This window comes from Dendrobates tinctorius, unplaced genomic scaffold (genome assembly GCF_039654945.1).
Source record: "Dendrobates tinctorius isolate UK_male_01 unplaced genomic scaffold, ASM3965494v1 ptg000093l, whole genome shotgun sequence".
Taxonomy (NCBI): Eukaryota; Metazoa; Chordata; class Amphibia; order Anura; family Dendrobatidae; genus Dendrobates; species Dendrobates tinctorius.
This window is the reverse complement of record NW_027361761.1, coordinates 18825080-18843868: the sequence shown is the minus strand read 5'-3', so window position 1 is coordinate 18843868 and position 18789 is coordinate 18825080. Positions and strand designations below refer to the sequence as shown.

The 18789-nt window shown below is 48.5% G+C and overlaps 1 protein-coding gene across 1 annotated transcript in view; it reads left to right on the top strand.

Moving 5' to 3' along the window:
* Positions 1-18789, top strand: part of LOC141098593 (cytochrome P450 2C5-like) — a 164327-nt gene that overhangs the window by 6458 nt on the left and 139080 nt on the right. The window contains exon 2 of the mRNA XM_073586511.1: positions 16904-17100. Within this exon, the coding sequence (XP_073442612.1) occupies positions 16918-17100 (183 nt within the window). The 5' untranslated portion in view covers positions 16904-16917. The remainder of the gene's footprint in view (positions 1-16903; positions 17101-18789) is intronic.

Sequence of the window (18789 nt, the reverse complement as noted above, 5' to 3'; positions counted from 1 at the left end):
TGGAGGCACCTAGGCCAAAGGCTCTGACGAGAACCAGCTGACGGTGCTGGAACCCGGAGGGGTAGCATAAGCTGCAAGAGCAAATGGAAATAGCGAGGACCAGCTGACAGTGCTGGCACCCGGAGGGGCAGCAGAAGGAATAAGAGCCAATGGCACAACCGAGGACCAGCTGATGGTGCTGGATCCCGGTTACTAAGCAGGAGGTACCTGTGCTACAAAGCACTACCAAGGACCAGCAGACGTTGCCGGAACTCGGATACCGAGATGGAGGCACCTAGGCCAAAGGCTCTGATGAGAACCAGCTGACGGTGCTGGAACCCGGAGGGGTATCAGAAGTTACCCCTGAAAAGCAAAGTTGGCATGCCGCAAGCTGGCCGCAGTTACCGAATCACACAGTCCTACAGGGGGTGCTTGTCCTACTGGCACTATGGAACAAACCTTTCTTACCAGAACCCGCAGTCCACATAGGAAGCACCTAAACTGCTGGCACCCTAGCCTCGGCTAACCCAACCGCAACACGACATGGCAACTTGGGGTGGCAAACTGACATTGACACTTCCCGGAAACAGCAGGCAGGGCTGGAACCAAGCTGGGCAGGAGGGAGTACCCGTGCCAAAGTCAGTTATGAGCAGCAACTGGCGATGTTGGAGCCCAGGACAAGCACTTAGCAGGCTGAGGCCTGATGTGCTGTCAATTGGGAGGCAGCAGGACAGATTGCCATCAAAACAGCAGGGGAACAGCTGACGTTACTGAACCCCACAAACACAGGAGCTAGTGTTTTACTCTGTGAAGACGGCACTTCCGAGCAACAACTGGCTGTGTTGAAGCCCAGGGACAAGCACGGAGCAGGCTTAGGCTGCATTGAAGAAATTTTAAGATCGGTTGTAGACTACTAATTTGAACCAAGCTCCACTTAGGCCTGTGGCTTCACTGATTTTCGTATTTCCCCTGTCCTCCAACCCCGCCAGTTACAGCTCCGAAGTGGCGTCTGCACAATCCACACTTGTTCCTGTGTTACAGGTGTTCAGTCCGGTCAGTTAATCCCCTGATGTGTGTCCGGCAATGTCGCCTGCTCTGTCCACATTCCCATAACTAGTTATGGGAATGTGGAAAGAGCAGGCGACATTGCAGGACACACATCAGGGGATTAACTGACCGGACTGAACACCTGTAACACAGGAACAAGTGTGGATTGTGCAGACGCCACTTCGGAGCTGTAACTGGCAGGGTTGGAGGACAGGGGAAATACGAGAGACAGTGGAGCCACAGGCCTAATTGGAGCACGGTTAAAAATCAGTAGTGGTACGACTGTGTAGGCAGCAGGAGACTTTGCCATCCACACAGCAGGGGATCAGCTGACATTACTGAACCCCACTGAGACACGGGAGCAAGTATCTCTTTCCGTGTGGACGGCACTTCCGAACTACAACTGGCTGTGTTGAAGCCCAGGAAATAGGAGGGTGTAGGCAGAGGCCTACTCTATTTTGAATGAGGTGACAGCAGGAGAGACTGCCATCCACACAGCAGGGGATCAGCTGACGTTACTGAACCCCACTGAGACACGGGAGCAAGTATCTCTTTCCGTGTGGACGGCACTTCCGAACTACAACTGGCTGTGTTGAAGCCCAGGAAATAAGAGGGTGTAGGCAGAGGCCTACTGTATTTTGAAGGAGGTGACAGCAGGAGAGACTGCCATCCACACAGCAGGGGATCAGCTGACATTACTGAACCCCACTGAGACACGGGAGCAAGTATCTCTTTCCGTGTGGACGGCACTTCCGAACTACAACTGGCTGTGTTGAAGCCCAGGAAATAGGAGGGTGTAGGCAGAGGCCTACTCTATTTTGAATGAGGTGACAGCAGGAGAGACTGCCATCCACACAGCAGGGGATCAGCTGACGTTACTGAACCCCACTGAGACACGGGAGCAAGTATCTCTTTCCGTGTGGACGGCACTTCCGAACTACAACTGGCTGTGTTGAAGCCCAGGAAATAGGAGGGTGTAGGCAGAGGCCTACTGTATTTTGAATGAGGTGACAGCAGGAGAGACTGCCATCCACACAGCAGGGGATCAGCTGACATTACTGAACCCCACTGAGACACGGGAGCAAGTATCTCTTTCCGTGTGGACGGCACTTCCGAACTACAACTGGCTGTGTTGAAGCCCAGGAAATAGGAGGGTGTAGGCAGAGGCCTACTGTATTTTGAATGAGTTTACAGCAGGAGAGACTGCCATCCACACAGCAGGGGATCAGCTGACGTTACTGAACCCCACTGAGACACGGGAGCAAGTATCTCTTTCCGTGTGGACGGCACTTCCGAACTACAACTGGCTGTGTTGAAGCCCAGGAAATAGGAGGGTGTAGGCAGAGGCCTACTGTATTTTGAATGAGGTGACAGCAGGAGAGACTGCCATCCACACAGCAGGGGATCAGCTGACGTTACTGAACCCCACTGAGACACGGGAGCAAGTATCTCTTTCCGTGTGGACGGCACTTCCGAACTACAACTGGCTGTGTTGAAGCCCAGGAAATAGGAGGGTGTAGGCAGAGGCCTACTGTATTTTGAATGAGTTTACAGCAGGAGAGACTGCCATCCACACAGCAGGGGATCAGCTGACGTTACTGAACCCCACTGAGACACGGGAGCAAGTATCTCTTTCCGTGTGGACGGCACTTCCGAACTACAACTGGCTGTGTTGAAGCCCAGGAAATAGGAGGGTGTAGGCAGAGGCCTACTGTATTTTGAATGAGGTGACAGCAGGAGAGACTGCCATCCACACAGCAGGGGATCAGCTGACGTTACTGAACCCCACTGAGACACGGGAGCAAGTATCTCTTTCCGTGTGGACGGCACTTCCGAACTACAACTGGCTGTGTTGAAGCCCAGGAAATAGGAGGGTGTAGGCAGAGGCCTACTGTATTTTGAATGAGGTGACAGCAGGAGAGACTGCCATCCACACAGCAGGGGATCAGCTGACGTTACTGAACCCCACTGAGACACGGGAGCAAGTATCTCTTTCCGTGTGGACGGCACTTCCGAACTACAACTGGCTGTGTTGAAGCCCAGGAAATAGGAGGGTGTAGGCAGAGGCCTACTGTATTTTGAATGAGTTTACAGCAGGAGAGACTGCCATCCACACAGCAGGGGATCAGCTGACGTTACTGAACCCCACTGAGACACGGGAGCAAGTATCTCTTTCCGTGTGGACGGCACTTCCGAACTACAACTGGCTGTGTTGAAGCCCAGGAAATAGGAGGGTGTAGGCAGAGGCCTACTGTATTTTGAATGAGGTGACAGCAGGAGAGACTGCCATCCACACAGCAGGGGATCAGCTGACGTTACTGAACCCCACTGAGACACGGGAGCAAGTATCTCTTTCCGTGTGGACGGCACTTCCGAACTACAACTGGCTGTGTTGAAGCCCAGGAAATAGGAGGGTGTAGGCAGAGGCCTACTGTATTTTGAATGAGGTGACAGCAGGAGAGACTGCCATCCACACAGCAGGGGATCAGCTGACGTTACTGAACCCCACTGAGACACGGGAGCAAGTATCTCTTTCCGTGTGGACGGCACTTCCGAACTACAACTGGCTGTGTTGAAGCCCAGGAAATAGGAGGGTGTAGGCAGAGGCCTACTGTCTTTGTAATGCGGAGACAGCAGGAGAGACTGCCATCTCCACAGCAGGGGATCAGCTGGCAATGATGAACCCCACTAACACTTGAACGAATGTGTTTGGCTCTGTGGAGACGACACTTCTGAACACCAACTGACGCTGTTGGAGCCCAGGATTAGGCGAGGAGCAGGCTGGGGCCTACTGGATTTTGGCACGTGAAGGCAGCAGGAGACTTGCCATCTCCACAGCAGGGGAACAGCTGGCAGTGCTGAACCCCACTAACACTCTAACGAAGGTGTTTGGCTCTGTGGAGACGACACTTCTGAACACCAACTGACGCTGTTGGAGCCCAGGATTAGGCGAGGAGCAGGCTGGGGCCTACTGGATTTTGGCAGGTGAAGGCAGCAGGAGACTTGCCATCTCCACAGCAGGGGAACAGCTGGCAGTGCTGAACCCCACTAACACTCTAACGAATGTGTTTGGCTCTGTGGAGACGACACTTCTGAACACCAACTGACGCTGTTGGAGCCCAGGATTAGGCGAGGAGCAGGCTGGGGCCTACTGGATTTTGGCAGGTGAAGGCAGCAGGAGACTTGCCATCTCCACAGCAGGGGAACAGCTGGCAGTGCTGAACCCCACTAACACTCTAACGAAGGTGTTTGGCTCTGTGGAGACGACACTTCTGAACACCAACTGACGCTGTTGGAGCCCAGGATTAGGCGAGGAGCAGGCTGGGGCCTACTGGATTTTGGCAGGTGAAGGCAGCAGGAGACTTGCCATCTCCACAGCAGGGGAACAGCTGGCAGTGCTGAACCCCACTAACACTCTAACGAAGGTGTTTGGCTCTGTGGAGACGACACTTCTGAACACCAACTGACGCTGTTGGAGCCCAGGATTAGGCGAGGAGCAGGCTGGGGCCTACTGGATTTTGGCAGGTGAAGGCAGCAGGAGACTTGCCATCTCCACAGCAGGGGAACAGCTGGCAGTGCTGAACCCCACTAACACTCTAACGAAGGTGTTTGGCTCTGTGGAGACGACACTTCTGAACACCAACTGACGCTGTTGGAGCCCAGGATTAGGCGAGGAGCAGGCTGGGGCCTACTGGATTTTGGCAGGTGAAGGCAGCAGGAGACTTGCCATCTCCACAGCAGGGGAACAGCTGGCAGTGCTGAACCCCACTAACACTCTAACGAAGGTGTTTGTCTCTGTGGAGACGACACTTCTGAACACCAACTGACGCTGTTGGAGCCCAGGATTAGGCGAGGAGCAGGCTGGGGCCTACTGGATTTTGGCAGGTGAAGGCAGCAGGAGACTTGCCATCTCCACAGCAGGGGAACAGCTGGCAGTGCTGAACCCCACTAACACTCTAACGAATGTGTTTGGCTCTGTGGAGACGACACTTCTGAACACCAACTGACGCTGTTGGAGCCCAGGATTAGGCGAGGAGCAGGCTGGGGCCTACTGGATTTTGGCAGGTGAAGGCAGCAGGAGACTTGCCATCTCCACAGCAGGGGAACAGCTGGCAGTGCTGAACCCCACTAACACTCTAACGAAGGTGTTTGTCTCTGTGGAGACGACACTTCTGAACACCAACTGACGCTGTTGGAGCCCAGGATTAGGCGAGGAGCAGGCTGGGGCCTACTGGATTTTGGCAGGTGAAGGCAGCAGGAGACTTGCCATCTCCACAGCAGGGGAACAGCTGGCAGTGCTGAACCCCACTAACACTCTAACGAATGTGTTTGGCTCTGTGGAGACGACACTTCTGAACACCAACTGAAGCTGTTGGAGCCCAGGATTACGCATGCCGCATGCAGAGGCCAATGGGCAGCGGTTTTTATGGAGGTTGTGGACTACTACTGATTCTAACCATGCTCCACTTAGGCCTCTGGCTCCACTGTCTCTACTATTTACCCTGGCCTCCAACCCCGCCAGCTACATCTCTGAAGTGGCGTCAGCACAATCTACACTTGTTCCTGTGTTACTGGTGCTCAGTCCCGTCAGTTGATCCCCTGATGTTTGTCCGGCAAGTTCGCCAGCTCTGTCCTCATTCCCACTACTGGTTATGGGAATGTGGACAGAGCAGGAGACCTTGCCGGACACACATCAGGGGATAAACTGATGGGACTGAGCCACAGGAACACAGGAACAAGTGTAGATTGTGCTGACGCCACTTCAGAGATGTAGATGGCGGGGTTGGAGGTCAGGGGAAATAGTAGAGACAGTGGAGCCAGAGACCTAAGTTGGGCACGGTTAAAAATCAGTAGTGGTTTGAATGTTGATGGAGCTGGTGACTTTGCCGTCCACACAGCAGGGGATCAGCTGGCATTACTGAACCCCACTAACACAGGAGCTAGTGTGTTTCTCTGTGCAGACGACACATCTGAGCGACAACTGGCTGTGTTGAAGCAAAGGGATTATAGTTCAGGTGGTAGAAAAATGAACACACCAGCAGACCTGGATACAGTTGCCAACCACTAATTTAGTCTGTAAGAGGAATGGCAAAGTCTTTGGAGATCCAGGCCTTGTTCATTTTCAGAAAAGTCAGCCGGTCAACATTATCGGAAGATAGTCGCGTGCGACGGTCTGTTAGTACACCACCTGCGGCACTAAAGACACGTTCCGATAATACACTGGCAGCAGGGCAAGCCAGCACCTCCAATGCATACTGGCTAAGCTCTGGCCATGTATCCAGCTTAGAGACCCAAAACTTGAAGGGGGAAGAGCCATCTGGGAGTACAGCGACAGGGCAAGACATGTAGTCTGACACCATCTGACGGAAGCGTTGCCTCCTACTGACTCGAGGCGTCGCTGATGGTGTAGACAATTGTGGTGGACACACAAAACTTTGCCACATTTGGGCCATAGTGGTCTTGCCTTGTGCTGCGGCGCTGCCTCTGCTCCCTCTTTGTGCAGAGTTTCCTCCACTGCCTCGACGCACAGAGCTGCTTTGTAAAGCACTAGCAACAATGCTGTCGGGTGGAATGGAAAACATTATGGACTGCACCAGTGACTCTTCGTACTCCCGCATTTTACGCTCCCGGTTCAACGTTGGTATGAGCCTTTGTACGCTGTCCCGGTAGCGAGGATCTAGGAGGGTGTACACCCAATAATCAGCCGAGACGAGAATGTGGGCGATGCGGCGGTCGTTTCTCAGGCACTGCAGCATGAAATCAACCATGTGCTGCAGACTCCCAACTGCCAAAGAACCGCTGTCCCCTGTTTGAGGCGTGACCTCGGCCTGCTCTGCATCACCCCACCCTCGCTGTACATACTGAGTAGAGGTTTGTGTACCTCCCTCCTCTGGAGAGATGTCTTCCTCCTCCATCGACTCCTCCTCATCCTCCTCACAAAGTGTCCCCTGCCTAGGCCTTTGTGAGGAAACACGTAGCGCAGACTGTCCAGAAGCAGATGGCATTTGGGACTCCTCATCCTCCACCTCCTCTGAAACCTCATCCCTTAGTGCTTGCAGTGTTTGTTGAAGCAGGCAGATAAGGGGGACAGTCATGCTGACTAGTGCATCATCTGCACTCGCCATCCGCGTGGATTCATCGAAGGCACGCAAAACGAGGCAGATGTCCTTCATAGAGGCCCACTCAATGGTGCTGAAGTGTGAACGGCGCACAGTGCGACTTGTTTGCGCCTGATGCAGCTGGTACTCCATGACTGCTGCCTGCTGCTCACACAACCGCTCCAACATATGTAACGTTGAATTCCACCGGGTGGGTAGGTCACATATGATGCGATGTTCCGGAAGGCCAAATCGTCGCTGCAGAGCAGCGAGGCGCGATCTTGCCGTGCTGGAACGTCGCAAGTGAGCGCACTCTATGCGGACCTTGTGCAACAGTGCAGCAAGATCCGGATAGTCCCTCAGAAAGCTCTGCACGACCAAGTTAAGAACATGTGCCAGACATGGGATGTGTGTGAGGTTGCCTAGGCCAAGAGCTGCCACCAGATTTCGGCCATTGTCACACACTACCAAGCCCGGCTGGAGATTCGCTGGCCCAAACCACACATCGCTCTCCAGCTTGATAGCATTCCAGAGCTCCTGCGCTGTGTGGCTTCGATTCCCCAAAGAAATTAATTTGAGTACAGCCTGTTGACGTTTGGCCACGGCTGTGCTCATATCGGTCGTAACAGGCTCCTGCTCTGCTGTTTCTGAGGAACTTGAGTAGGAGGAGGAGTCTATGTGTACAGACTGGAGTCCTGCAATCCGTGGCGTTGGAAGAACACGTACAGCTCCACTCTCCAGATCCGTACCCGGCTCCACAACATTGACCCAGTGGGCAGTGAGGGAAAGGTATCGTCCCTGTCCATGGTTACTGGTCCACGCATCGGTGGTCAGGTGGACCTTGCTACTAACGGCGTTTAGTAGCGCATGTTTTATTTTGCCCTCAACATGTTTCTGCAGGGCAGGGACGGCTCGCCTGCTGAAATAAAAGCGGCTGGGCACGTTGTATTGGGGGACTGCCAATGCCATTAAGTCCCGGAAGGTGTCAGTGTCCACCAGCCTGAATGACAGCATTTCAACTGCCAGAAGTTTGGCAATGCCAGCATTCAGAGACTGTGCTCGGGGATGGTTTGCCGAGTAAGGGCGCCTTTTATCCCATGCCTGTGCTACCGATGGCTGTGATGGATGGGAACGTGCTGCTATGGGTGTAATCTGACAGGGTCTCCGGACAACAGTGGCAGAGGTTCTTCCTTGGCGATCCTGTGAGGAAGCCGAACCAGCAGTGTGTGAGCTGGAGGAAGAGGGCCCAACACGAACTGAAGAGGTGGTAGGTGGTGCTGTACGTTGGCCTACGTCTTCAGGGTGTCTCTGCAACTCCAACTCGTGCTTGGTGCGCACATGTTTCCACATATTTGTGGTATTGAGGTTGCTGACATTTCTCCCTCTTTTGACTCTCTGATGACACAGCTTGCATTTGACAAAGCAAATGTCATCTGCAACTGTGTCAAAAAAGGACCACGCACTGCAACTCTTGTGAGCGCCCGGTTTGCCTTTGGAAGGAGGAATGCTCCTAACGGGTGCCGAAGTGGAGGGTACAGGCAACCAAGTCTTCCCCCTCCCTCTGCCTCCTGTTTTGGCCGGTAGGGGAATCTCTTCCTCCGAGCTGCTCCCACCACCTTCCTGTTGCTCACGCCATGATGGGTCAAGGACCTCATCATCTTCCCTCCCCTCTTCAAACAGCTGCTTCTCCGGGGTTGTCTCGCCAGCACCGTACGCACCAGAAAGTGGCAACTGAGTCTCGTCATCATCTGATGCGTACTGAGGTGTGCTGACCATAGGCACTGGCCCACTCGCCTCTTCAGATTCAGAGGGACAAAGAAGTTGTGCATCACTGCATACTCCCTCTTCTTCACATTCAGGAATGCTGCTTGGCTGGCCCCCTCTTTCCAAGCCAACAGATTCCGAGAACAGAAGTAGAGACTGTGATGGCTCCTGTCCATGTCTCTCTGACTGCCTGGGCACTTTGGCAGGTGGTGAAGAGACAGATGGTTGCTCTTCGGTGCTCTGACCCTGAGAGGATGCGGAAGTAATTGAAGTCGATGCGTTAGCTGCCATCCATCCGACAACGGCTTCAATTTGTTCCTCCCGCAGCAGTGGGGTACGTTGAGGTCCTACAAAGCTGCGCATAAAGGACTGTTGCCTGCTAAAACTGGGGGATGCTGATCCACTGGTGCCCGCAGCAGGCCCAGAATCCCCACGTCCTCTACCTGTAGAATCCCCACGTCCTCTCCCTGCAGAATCCCCACGTCCTCTCCCTGCTGAAACTCCACGCCCACGCCCACGCGCCTTACTCCCTGCCTTCTTCATCTTGCAAGACTGCTTAAGATAGGCAAAAAAGTACAAAGGGGGGCCTTAGTGTGCTTATTCCTGAACAGCTGGTTACAGGTACAAGAAACACTAATTTTATGAAGTGTGTGTGTGTGGACTAGACTTTAATAGGAGCTGATGTGGCCTACACAAGTTCAAAATGTAGTGTTTGGTGAACTTTTTTTGTGGTTTCTTTGTTGGAAACAAACTCAAAGTATGTGAACAAAGAATTGAAACTGATAGTATCACCAACTTTTTGGAGCTATTACAATGCAGGCAGGTAACCTACAATGCAAAAGATGAGGCTCCAAAAAAATTGGGTAATACTAATCTGGCTGCGCCGGCAGGGCACAAGCCAGAAAAAAAGGCTCCTCTATCTACTCCTATATAGTATTTGCAACCAACCAATGTTGATGGATACGGATGGATGCACACTAATAGGAGAAGAAAAAATGAGCTGCACTCAAAGACAAATATGTGTGAGGCAGTGACGCACGTTGAGCGTCCTACAACCAGACGTAGCTGCAGGACACTCTACTCAGCGTGAGCTGCACTCACACACAGTCAGAGGCCTCTCAGACAGCCGTCAACAGTGCAGCTAAGTGGGCACTGGCACTGACAGGCTGCAGAAAGGCTCCGCTGTGTACTCCTTTATAGTGTTTGCAACCACCGTAGATGGAGACGGATGGATGCACACTAATAGAAGAAAAAATGAGCTGCACTCAAATAAAAATATGTGTGAGGCACTGATGCACGCTGAGCGTCCTACAGCCAGACGTAGCTGCAGGACACACTACTCAGCGTGAGCTGCACTCACACACAGTCAGAGACCTCTCTGACAGCCGTGAACAGTGCAGCAAAGTGGACACTAGCACTGAAAGGCTGCAGAAAGGCTCCGCTGTCTACTACTAGTGTTTGCAACCAACGTATATGGATACGGATGGAAGCACACTAGATTGAAATTATGTAAAAAATGCAGCTCAAAAAATAAAAGATGTATGAGGCAGCAGTGATCACACTGGGTGGCCTACAGCCTGACGTGGCTGCAGGACCCACTCCACAGCGTGAGCTGCACTCACACAGCCCTTGCAGACAGCTGTGAACACTGCTGCTAGGGCAAAGAAGGCTACAGTGGTGGTTTATGTAGCCTGGGTAAAGCACTAGATGTTTGGTGGAATCGCTATTTCTAACTGTCCCTCACAGTCTTCTACAGCAGCCTTTCCCTAACTGAATTCACACCAGAGTGACCAGAAATGGCGGCTGCGGTGGCTTTTATAGTGCATCATGACATCATTTCGGCAGCCAATCACAGCCATGCCAATAGTTAACATGCCTACATGCCTAACAGGATGTGCCCACACTTCGGAGGATTCCCATTGGCTTAATCAAAGCAAGCAGGCTCATAGCATGATGGGAACTTCCTATTCCGATTCCGGAATCCGATATGACAAAAGTATCGGAATTAAGTATCGGAATTCCGATACCGCTAATATCGGCCGATACCCGATACTTGCGGTATCGGAATGCTCAACACTAGACATAGCCTGTATCACAGTTAAACACTTACATCCAGGTACCTTATGGAAGACATCTTTTCTGATTGGAGTTGTTCTCTTTTGATATCCACAGCTTATCTCTGCAGACTTCCATCTTCTCTGGTCTTTTGCGGCGCACCCCAATACTATGACCTTAAAAATAACATTGTCATTATAATGCTTATATGCTCCTGAATACAGATATTTCTCCATTTTGTGACTGAATATATAATTGTGTTTTATTGTGCTGCCTACATAAAATATGACCCCGTACAATGTCCCTCTTATGTCCCATGTCCTCATCACTTACATCGCCTATAAAATATTGCCTTTACACTGTAAACCATTAGGAACTATAATTCCTACTGTTTGCCCTTATTAGCTATAACATCACACTTTCCTACTTTTTGAGCTATAACTACTACACTGTTTGCCTTTATTGGCTATAACAAATTCCATGTTCGCCTTGATTAGCTACAACCGCCACACTCTCAATCTTTATCTGCTACTACTGTAATTCTGTCCTTATTTATTAGCTATAACCACGACACTGTGCCCATCTTTTGTGTCTCCCAGCATGCTGACCTCTTTTCATACTGGACCCCTTTTACACTGTCCCTATGTCACCAATCTCTACATCGTGTCTAAATCTGCATAATGTCCCCTCCTTGTTGTACCCTCAAACTGTCTCCCTCTCTTCCCAGTCTCTATGCTGCCCACCTCCCACACTTCTGAGGATCTATGCCAAACTGTCCCCTCACAAACTTCAAACTTTTCCCACATACTCTCATGTCACACTTTTCCCAAACACTGTCCCCTTATATTTTTCCCCAATACTATTGTCCATACTGTCTCTTCATATTATTTCCCCTTTACTGTTCCCTCTCACTATTACCATCACTTTTCCCTCACATTTCCCCCATACTGTCCAATCACACAATGCCCCCACACTGTCTCCTCACACACTTCCCCCATACTGTCCCCACACACCATTCCCCCACAGTCTGGCTGCTCACAATTCCCACCATACTGCCTCTCACACTATTCCCCCACATTCTGCCTGCTCACACAATTACCACCATACTGCCTCTCACACTTTTCCCCCATAATGTCCCCTCACACTTGTCTCTCCATAATGTCACCTCACACATTCTATCCCCATACTGTCGCCTCACACTCAACCTTCTCCTATCAAACTGTCCAAGAAAAACAGACAGCAGATAGATGACATCTGTGTGCTGTCTGATTTTTTTCACAGAGCCATAGCCTTGCATTGGTAAGTTTGATCCAACACTTTGATCAATATGTTATAAGTCTCTGTGCTTTTATGTGAGCGACTGTATCCAAGGAAAAAATTGGACATGTGAACTACAATTGGATGATCATAGATACCAGTGCTATCCACGGAAAACACAGATAGCACTCATACATTAAGAAAAGATGTCTGAATGAGCCTTTACTCTTTTAAGATCTCCTTTATTTTGAAAAAAAAATTGTAAAAATATGCAGTAAAAGCTCATTGAAAAAGCACATTTGTTTGTGGAGCAGGGTCAGGAGTTGAGTCCACTTTATACAGCACTTGTTCCAGCTGCCATGTTTGGCTATGTATATGTAAAAATAATAAAAAAGTTAGGGGTATTGAAAGACCAGAGGTAAAAAAAAAGCACAAAATGAAAAATGGCTGGATTTCCAAAAGGTAAAACAAAAAAATGCGACAAATAACAATAGTGTTAGAAGGTACCCTAAAAGAAATGTTACTATTACACTAAGGGGTTGCATGGTGAAAACAACTCAGGCGGGGAGTCAGCGCAGCCTAAGTGACATCAGCGGTAGTCACTGAGGCTATGCAGACTCCCCCTGACCCGTGGTGAACTGACAGCATGGGAAAATGTTCAGTAACTTTCCCACGCTAATGAGTTCATCCCTGGTCAGGTGGGGAGGCTTCCTTAATTCCTCTGTGGTTTACAGCCGGGGTGGTAGCATTAGCACTAATTAACCTCTTTTTAGATGGATTGTAGTGTGGGACTTGACTGCGGACAGGTATGGGATTTTGTTGCTGTTTTATTTTGGCTTTTTTACAGGAGAATGATGGCTTCTATTGGCTTGGGAGTTAAATAAAGATGGAAAAAATGTGTTTATTTATTTATTATTATTTATTTATATAGCACCATTAATTCCATGGTGCTGTACATGAGAAGGGGTTACATACAAAGTTATAGATATCGTTAACAGTAAACAAATTACAATGACAGACTGGTACAGAGGGGAGGGGACCCTGTCCTTGCGAACTTACATTCATTAAAAGTTTTTATTCTCAATGTCTGTGTTTTTTTTAACCCTTTCAGACTAGTGCATTAATAATGGATAGGTGTCTTATTGACACCTCTCCATTATTAACCCGGCTGAATGTCACCTTACAATAGCAAGGTGACATTAACCGCTTATTACCCCATATGCCATCCGCTACAGGGCAATGGGAAGAGAGAGGGTAAGTGCCAGAATTGGTGCATCTTACAGATGTGCCTTTTCTGAGGTGGCTGGGGGCAGATGTTTTTTAGCATGGGGGGGGTCCAAAAACAATGGTCCCTCTTTAGGCTATTAATTTCTGCCCTCAGTCACTGGCTTGCCCTCTCTGGTGGAGAAAATTGTGCGGGAGCCCACACAAGTTTTTTCCGTGAATTAATCCAGTTTTTTCCGTGAATTAATCCTTTAACGCCTACAGCTCCAAAATTTTACACACACACTACTAACATTATTAGTGAGAGACATATATACTGTAAATCTAATGGATATGCAATGGTTTACTGTGTGTAAACCATGCCTGATATCCTGTCTGGTTCTGTAATGATTTTAAAGATGCCGACAATTGAATTATCATCTATTCTGCTATCTATATCTCTAGAAATATATATATATATATATATATATATACATGTGTCAATGACATATATATATATGTTTATATATATACCTATACTATGTGTATACATGTGTATTCTATCTATTCTAGTTTAACATGTCAGTGTGATTTTACAGTATAGCGCACTGAATTGTCGGCTTTATTAAAGGACACCAGTGCGTATTTCTGGCAAGTCACATAGTTCATGTGTAATCCGTTTTTTCTCGCACCCATAGACTTGAATTGGCTAGTCTCGGCCGTAATACGGTGCAAATCGCTGTGATTTCCTCACAGTGTTTAAAGTTTTATTATACTCCTAATTCCATATTGACGTCATTGTTCTCCTGTAAAAATGATAAAATAATAAAAACAACAGTATCCATACCTGTCCAGCGATCAGTCACTTTCCACGGCATATATCCATCTCAGGGGGTTAATCAGTTTGCAGCCTGAGCGCTGCTAATGTGACTGCTACGACTGTAAACTACTGGGGAATGAATGAGAAGCAGCGCTCACAGGCTCAGTGACGTCACCGCTAATTACTGAGCATGCACCGGCTGCTTCTCATTCATTCCCCAGTAGTTTACAGTCGGAGCAGCTGCATTAGCAGCCCTCCGGCTGTAAACTGATTAACCCCTGAGATGGATTACGCCATGGCACATGACTGATCGCCGGACAGGTATGTATATTGTTGGTTTATTATTTTATAATTTTTTATAGGAGAACAATGGGGTCGATATGGAATTAGGAGTATAATAAAGCTTTAAACACTGTGTGTGGTGTATTCTTTCATTAAAATACTTTGTTCTTATTGTGTGTGTGTTTATTTAACCCTTGAATAACTCTAGGATTAGTAATGGATAGGTGTCTACAATAGCAAGGTGACATTAACCCCTTATTAACCCCACTTGCCACCGCTACAGGAGAAGTGGGAATAATCCAACAAAGCTCCTAATAGATGCACCTTTTCTGGGCAGCTGCAGGCTGCTTTTTTTAGGCAGGGGGCCAGGATCAATGGCCCCTTACCAGCCTGAGAATAGCAGCCCCCAGCTATGAGTTTTGCCGGGTTGGTTCACAAACAGAGGGGGACCCCACGTCGGGTTTTCATTCATTCATTCTCTCCTGCTCGCTTTTGCCGGCCGAGCAGGAGAGAAGAATGACAGCAGCATTCAGCACCAGTCGCCGGGGAACAGCGCTTACTGTAGCTCTTCTTCCCCGGCGGCCATCTGTGAACACGGAGGGCAGTGTGAACTGTTCTTCGCGTGCACGTGTTCAGCACGTGTTGCGGACCGTGCGCTCCCACAAACACTGACATGTCAGCGTGTTTTGCACACGGACCATGTGTCCGTCAAAACACGATGACATGTGCATAGACCAATTTATTTGAATGGGTCTACGTGTGTCAGTGCCTCAGGTACGTGAGAAAACTGTCACTACACGTAACAGAGCCACGGACGTGAGAAACCGGCCTAAGCTGACTTACGGTGTGCGTTTCAAACCTGCAACATGTCAATTTCTCTTGTCAGTACACTCAGTTTTTAGAGGAAAGAGGGCCAGAGAGCTTCCAGCTGAGGTTGAAGTTAATATGTACACAGGTGGGTGCCGATTCCGCTGGTGAGCATAGCCATAATAAAGGAATGGAGAGGATTCTTGTCGGCACACCATACGTGAAAAATGCAAAAAGTTTATTAAGCCATATGAAAAACAAAAAAGATTAAAAACACCTGACGTGCTTCTGGCGTGGTAATTTCACCCTTAGTCATAGGATATCAGAACCGAAATAGAGGCTGGTATATAAAGAGGAATGGCTCCAATCAAGCACAATATGATAATGACATTTAACATGCATCAGCTGTGCAAACAAACGGCAATACACATCACAAATTACATAGTAACACGTGTTAATATAAATAAAATAAATCATTTTCGTAGTTCATTCGCTTTGGATATTTGTTATCTAGGCGTAATATCCATAAAGCTGCTCTAGCGGTGAGATGTTTTTTGCCAGGTTCCACCAGTTTTGGACATGTAATCCTTTCTAGATCGAAAAACATTTAGTTTACATATCGCTAAATAAACTTTTTGAGTTTCGCCTGGTTGGAGTGATGACAAGAATCCTCTCCTTTCCTTCATTATGGCTACGCTCAGTTTTATGTGCAGATTTTCCTCATAGAATTGCAATAGGTACGGAAATGCACAAAAGACGAATTAAATATGATGCACATAACTTTATCTATTAAGTTTTATCAAAACCAAACACAAGGAAGTATCAGCTTAAAGCATGATATACAAAAAAGAGAAAAAAAACGCAAGTGAAAAAAGCACTCAAAAAATGCCATGAAAAATAACAAGTGGGGTAATCTAATTTACCTAATAGATGCAGAAAATAAAATACTGGTCAAATACTCATCTAAGGGCTCATACTCACTTACGAGAGAAATACATGTAGCCACACGCTCCGGTCCGAGTGCCGGCAGTAGTGCCAGGCTTTCATGCGAGAGACTCGCATGAGAATCGTGCGAGTCTCTCGTAAGTGAGTATGAGCCCTAATAGTTACATTCTATATCATTAACGTTTAGTACAATGAAGTCTCCGAACAAGACATATTTTGTTCTTTTGAGGATCCAAGAGTCAACTCCAACTCTTCTATGACATTCCTACAGTATGTAGTGTCAGTGGAAAACCTTTAGGTCTTAAGGATCAAAAAACAATAATTGGTTTTCCAATGAGTTTTGCTCACTGAAACAACTTTCTACAAAAATAGATAAACTTTGAATAAGTAGAAAATATTTATGTACATGTTTGTTCACCAGCTCCACCATTTAGCTAATGCGTGGGTGGCATAAAAGGCATGTCTGAATCTGAAATCTTTATGAATACATTATGTAAAAGTATGTTGATCTGCTGCGCCGTATCATATAAAATGCATGTCTGAATATGAAATCTTACGTAATCCTGTGATCATTAGTGGTTTGGAAGATACATGCCCTCAACTATAAATCTTTCATTGTAATGTAAGATTCATTTCTCCACCACAGGTTCTTCTGAGAACATGTTGCCTCTCGATCCAGTCACACTTCTTTTGTCGATCATAACATTTATTTTTTTGGCAACCGTTATATATAAACAGAAAGAACATGTTCACCCGAATTATCCCCCTGGACCAAAGCCATGGCCAATAATCGGAAACATTCCTATTCTAGATGTTCAGAAGCCTTACTTGTCATTTCAAGAGGTAAGATTTGTTGATCATCAACATCAACGTAATAGATATTTCATGACTTACTGTATATAAAAGTAATGCATAGTGATGAGCTAGCATGCTCGCCACTATTCGGTGCTCGACCAAGCATCACAGTGCTTGCAATGCTCGGAGCTCGCCCTGCGTCTTTGCCGCTATTTAGAGTGCCAATGAACATGCATGGATTGTCTGCAACAGGCATGCAAGGATTGTCTGCCACAGGCATGTTGGTTGTGGCATTGCAGTGACTGGCTGGCCGCACAGCGTCATCAGGTCTACATCAGACCTGGCGCCGCCATGCTCATTACATGCTGGGTCTGTGTGTGCGGCTGTGTACAGGTGTCTGCGTGTGTGTGTGGCTGTGTGCGGGTGTCTGTGTGTGTGGCTGTGTACAGGTGTCTGCGTGTGTGTGGCTGCGTACAGGTGTCTGCGTGTGTGTGTGTGGCTGTGTGCGGGTGTCTGTGTGTGTGTGGCTGTGTACAGGTGTCTGCGTGTGTGTGTGGCTGTGTGCGGGTGTCTGTGTGTGTGTGTGGCTGTGTACAGGTGTCTGCGGATGTGTGTGTGGCTGTGTGCGGGTGTCTCTGTGTGTGTGTGGCTGTGTACAGGTGTCTGCGTGTGTGTGTGGCTGTGTGCGGGTGTCTGTGTGTGTGTGGCTGTGTACAGGTGTCTGCGTGTGTGTGGCTGTGTGTGAGTGTGTGTGTGTGGCTGTGTACAGGTGTCTGCGTGTGTGTGTGGCTGTGTACAGGTGTCTGCGTGTGTGTGTGGCTGTGTACAGGTGTCAGCGTGTGTGTGTGGCTGTGTGCGGGTGTCTGTGTGTGTTTGTGCGTGTGTCTTCGAATGTGTGCGGGTGTCTATGTGTGCGGTAACGCTACCGCCATTACTGACAGTCACAGCGCTGTGAGATCATGCTGTCAGATGTCAGCATGATTCCACAGCTGACTGTGACCCGCAGCAATGAAGTAGGCTTGGCCCAAAGAGACTACTGCTCCCATCCAGCTATGTCTTGTGTCACAGTGACAACAGGTGCTGCTGATGGGAGAGTAATATTACCAGTGCTCACTGTTAAAAAGAAAAAGTAAAATTACATACATATTCATTATTCACGTAATACATACATATTGATACATAATATATACATATTCACATAGAAATAAAAACAAATTATACTCACCGCACACCAAATCCACGACACCCTCATCTCCTAGAAATAACGTAAAATAATAAACCAACACATACTCCTATGTCCGCTGTAGTCGAAGGTAAAACAGAGTGTCCCACGGCGATCTTGTGTAGAACAGCCACATCAGGAGATGTGACTGATCTACCTGACCGGCAATACACTGAAAGGAGTTAATCACCCCCACGGTGTATCACCTGATTGGCTCCATGCTGTCACTTACGGTACCGCTGAGTGGGAAAGTTCTCACACAGCGGTACTTCCGTAAAGTGAGAGCACCAGAGTGATTAACTCTGGTGATCTCTCACTGTAGCTCCATGATACCCTGCGGGAGATATTAGCTCCTGTCAGCGTATCACCGAAGCCGTGTAGAGTGGTCACATTTCCAGATGTGACTGTTCTACACATGAGATCATTGTGGGAGTTAGTTGGTAAATGGACTATGGCAGACAGGATAGTATTATATGTTGGTTTATTATTTTAATTTTGTTGCAGGAGATCGAGGG